The 4,256-nt window shown below is 36.6% G+C and overlaps 1 protein-coding gene across 1 annotated transcript in view; it reads right to left on the minus strand.

Moving 5' to 3' along the window:
• The window catches only part of LOC109363904 (potassium/sodium hyperpolarization-activated cyclic nucleotide-gated channel 1), a 194,744-nt gene that overhangs the window by 30,546 nt on the left and 159,942 nt on the right, over window positions 1–4,256 (minus strand). Inside the window, exon 3 of the mRNA XM_031557236.1 lies at window positions 3,589–3,750. Coding sequence (XP_031413096.1) covers window positions 3,589–3,750 — 162 coding nt within the window. The remainder of the gene's footprint in view (window positions 1–3,588; window positions 3,751–4,256) is intronic.

A 4,256-nucleotide genomic window follows, 5' to 3' on the forward strand; every position in this document is an offset into this window, starting at 1 on the left:
TATTGTCTGTTATTTTATTGATTGGCTGGAACACAACTTACAGCGAGCATTAAAGAAAGAGCTCATGCCGTTGTCTCTTATTTTTAGAGAAGTACATGGATATTTTAAAAGAGTATAGGATCCTCCTGGCAAACAGTTACTAATTAAACTACTTTTAAAAAATCAGTGCAATGAAATGGCAGTAATGATATGAAAGTGGGCAGGTGGGATCACAACTAGAAAATTTAAAGAAAGATACCAGCTCTGCCTTTCTCTTTGTAACAGGAATGCCAATGCTAAGAATTGGCCAAGAAATCCAGGAAGTACATACACCATTTGAGTTCGTTATTATTGAGGAAAACATCCCAAAGTGGTTTGAACTATTCAGGGTCAAGGTTGGCTCAGTACCAGCCTATGGCCATCCTATTTCCTTTCAAAGAGAAGCCCTTCCATTTCATTTCATAGTCAATCTGATGGTCCAATCTGACATTTTTAATCATTCTTTCAAAGATGAAAATCCACTGATTTGCTTTTCTTTAATTTCATTCATTGCCATTGTTCAGAGAGGCAGTAGACTTGATTTCATTATTTTGTTCCTTTCTGACATTAAATTTAACCTTTGTTCTTCCTAACAGTACAATGTGAGTAGGCCTGTGGAATCTGAAAACTTTCACATACTAGCTTCTACAGAAAAGAATGTTTCCAGAAGAAGGTTTTTAGAGGACGTTCTTGTAATCTGCAGTCTGAAGCAAGTCTGAATTATAACAAATTAAAAACAAATTAAAAATGAATTAATAATGAATATAAAAGAATGCAACTGTGGCCTGGAACAATATGCTAGGTTGCAAAGATAGAGGAGACAGCACGTCACGCTCAAGGAATCTTTACTTCCTTCACCATCACATTATCTGTTAAATCTTTGGCTTGCAACTGACTAGCAGCTGTGTTGTGTACTGAAAAACTGATATATATGTTTTCTAAGAATAAGTCTTCAAGTCTATGATCACCATCACTAATTGTTGAAATATTACTTCAAAGCAAAGTTAGGTATTATCCTTGTATCCCGTGTTTTGTTTTGTTTGAAAATGTTGTTGTTGTTTTTTTTGAAGCCCACACCAAAAAAAAAAAACAACCCTCTCTACTCAAAATAAGATTGAAACTCACAGATGGGCAATTTCAATTTTTTCAGAACAGGTGTGCAAGGGTTGCTCCAAAAGGAGCACTATTACCTATGTTATTCTGTTGGCTTCTGACATCAGAGGCGCACGTTGGTTATAAGGCAGTGTATGTCAAACCTTTCCACCAATATCCTGTTATGTTATGTTGCCACGTGAGATGGTAGCAAAGAGCAGTCTGACACGATGGTGTCTGACATGGAAGAGTGCATGAAGCAAATGTGTGGAACTGAATTCCTTAATGCAGAAAAATTAGCACCCACTGACATTCACTGATGTGTGCGGAAGATCGATGGAGGACAAACAATGGATATGAGCACAGTGACCTGGTGCTTTTCAGCAGAGGCAGCAACAATGTTTTCACATTCACATTTCATATTCACATTTCCAGCCACGTTCTGGATGGCCATGCAGATATTTGCAAACGTGCAAGCTCTTGTTCACTGCTGGTGACAGTGCGTAGCTAATGATGGTGACTGCTGAAAAATGGTGTTTTGTAGCTGAGGATTTACCCTATCAAATAGTGTTACTGTTTTCTTTGTATCTGTTGCAGATTCCATGGAAATAAATAGGTGGCGTTACTTTCAGAGCAACCTACATATTTCAGAATTCTCTGATTCAGAAATTTGAGACAAGCTCCAAATGCATTTATAATTGTCTTTACAGAATACTGTGCTGAAATCTTTGAGTGAAAAAAGAATTGGCAGAAAGATGCAATAGATGGATATAGGTGAAGATCTCCTCTTCCTGACAATATCGGTCCTTTGGGGTCCCTTGGGGCCACCAACAACAGTTCAGATTGCCCCACAATATTCAGTGTTCATTAATAGCAGCAAGTTTGTCAGAGAAAATAAATCCTTTTGGAAAGGATCATTCAAAGAGCATGTGGCCAGTAAGGAGACAGAAATGCTTCTACAAGAAAATTGAGTGTAGGCAGGCAGAAAGATCTCCCTAAGAATGTGTGCAGCTTTCTACGGTCAAATGTTGCTCATATGGAAGAATTTAATATTTAAGCATTCATAAAAAGGTAAATACTTTTTAAGTTTTTACCTATTTAGATAAAAACTTTTTAACCTTCATAAGTTAAGCATAAGCCAGGGCTTATTCCCTTTCACTCTCTAGAGTAATTTTTATCCAAATCTTTAGGAAGCTGGTAGAAAATGTACCCTTTCAGAATATGAATGAAAGATGTTATATAGCAGAACCCACAATGCAGTAGAATGCAAAACCGTGCCAGTCAGCATCCTGGTGACCTACTTATATTGTAGCAATTCCATTTGTGAAGATATGTCACTTTTTTTTTTTGGAAAGCTGCACAGTGAGGTGTCAGCAAACATGCTGCTTATCATTAAATATGTCATTCAGTGACTGCAAATGCTTGTCTGTATGACTGACAGTGTTAGTCACCAAGCTCCAACAGTAATAGGCAGTATTACATTCCTAAAGGAACAAATATAATTATGTTTTTACAATAGAAATATGTGGGACTGTACAAGTTGCTCATCTACAGTAAAAGTGTCATAAAAATTGTAGAAATAGGCTGCCCAAGGAGGCTGTTCAAGAAACATTTAAATTTCCTACTAAGAGGCATGGTTAGTGGGGAAGTATTGGTGGCAGGGATGGTTGGACTAGATAATCTTGGAGGTCTTTTCAAGCCTTGATGATTCTATGATTCTGTGATTCTGTGTTTCAGGTGGTCAATGAGATAGTTGCTTGGGACTTTTTCTGTTTGCTACAGACACGTTTCAACAACTTTATCTATGTATTTTCTATGAAAAAAGTCTACTTGATTCATCATCCAGCTTCACAAGAAGCATTTAATTCTTCAAGGCATATGTCATACAAGGAGAACATCATTAACCTTCCTTATAAACAAGGCATAAACAAGTTCTCTCTTTGAACTGTCTTTTCAACACACATAACTATTACAGAAGTAAATCTGTATTTCCTGTATTCTACTTAGAAGAAACTCATCCTGACAGGCAGAAACGATTTGGTAAAGGACTTAATGACATAGCCAGAAGTTATTTACAAAACAAGCAGAGGACTGTATTAGATGAAAATAACGAAGATTAAATCAACATCTATAGCCTTCTGAAAATAAACTAAAAACACTAGTGCACTGAGTGTTTCCAAATGTCCTACAATGACTCCCTTGAGGGAATGAGGATTAATAAACTAATTAAAATGGCCTCAAAAGTGAAAGTATTTTCTGGTTCATTTACTGACTGTGTGTCAGCTTAGTATTGTTGGTGGTGAGGGATACAAAAGCAACCTTTGTTTATTAGTAAGCAAGCAATCAAAACCCCTAAATAACTTTGAGTATGTTGCAGGGCACTGTCTTACTTGGCATGTATTTTTGCAATTAAATCTGAGGCTAACTGTTTAGGAAAATAAAGTTTAGAAAGCACAATGAAAAATGAACAATACTTACAACCATACCGTTTAGGGACACCCAGCAATCTGGTGGGAAATCCTGAAGTAACGGTACTAAAAACTGAAGACAACCATCCCAATGGCAAAGCAGCAGCATCATTCCAATTAGATTAAAGATTCTCACCACAGCACTGGCCAGATCATATGTCATGTGGAAAATCTGTAAGGAAAAATTACAGAAGTGTGATCCAAATCAGAAATGCAAATTATTTACTTTTCATCAGGCAGATTAAAGACGAGGAAGCATCATTCTGAACTTCTAAGGAGGTAGAGTTCATTCAGTGATATTCACTAATGTGGGCACACTGATTTGGGCATGGGACTGTACATGACACACCTGGCTCTTGTCTGCATCACGGTTACATAGGCTGCTAAAAAGTGTTTCATTTAAACAGAAGCCACCAACTGAAGTACTTTTGTACCACAAAGTACAGAAGCCACAAACTTCTTTTAATCGAAGTAGATCTACAAAAAAAAAAAAAAAGTAAAAAGAATTGGGAAGCTTGGAAAAAGTAGTGAATCCATTTCTTGTCTGTTAACTGGATATCTTAAATATTCACAAAATTGTGGAAGTTAAAATTCAATTACCTATTCAGAATAGAGTCACATTGCCTGCCTTCTAAAAAGTAACAAAATGAGAGTGAAGAAGCAATATAGTAATTTTAC

The sequence above is a fragment of the Meleagris gallopavo genome, chromosome Z (assembly GCF_000146605.3).
Source record: "Meleagris gallopavo isolate NT-WF06-2002-E0010 breed Aviagen turkey brand Nicholas breeding stock chromosome Z, Turkey_5.1, whole genome shotgun sequence".
In the NCBI taxonomy this organism is placed as follows: Eukaryota; Metazoa; Chordata; class Aves; order Galliformes; family Phasianidae; genus Meleagris; species Meleagris gallopavo.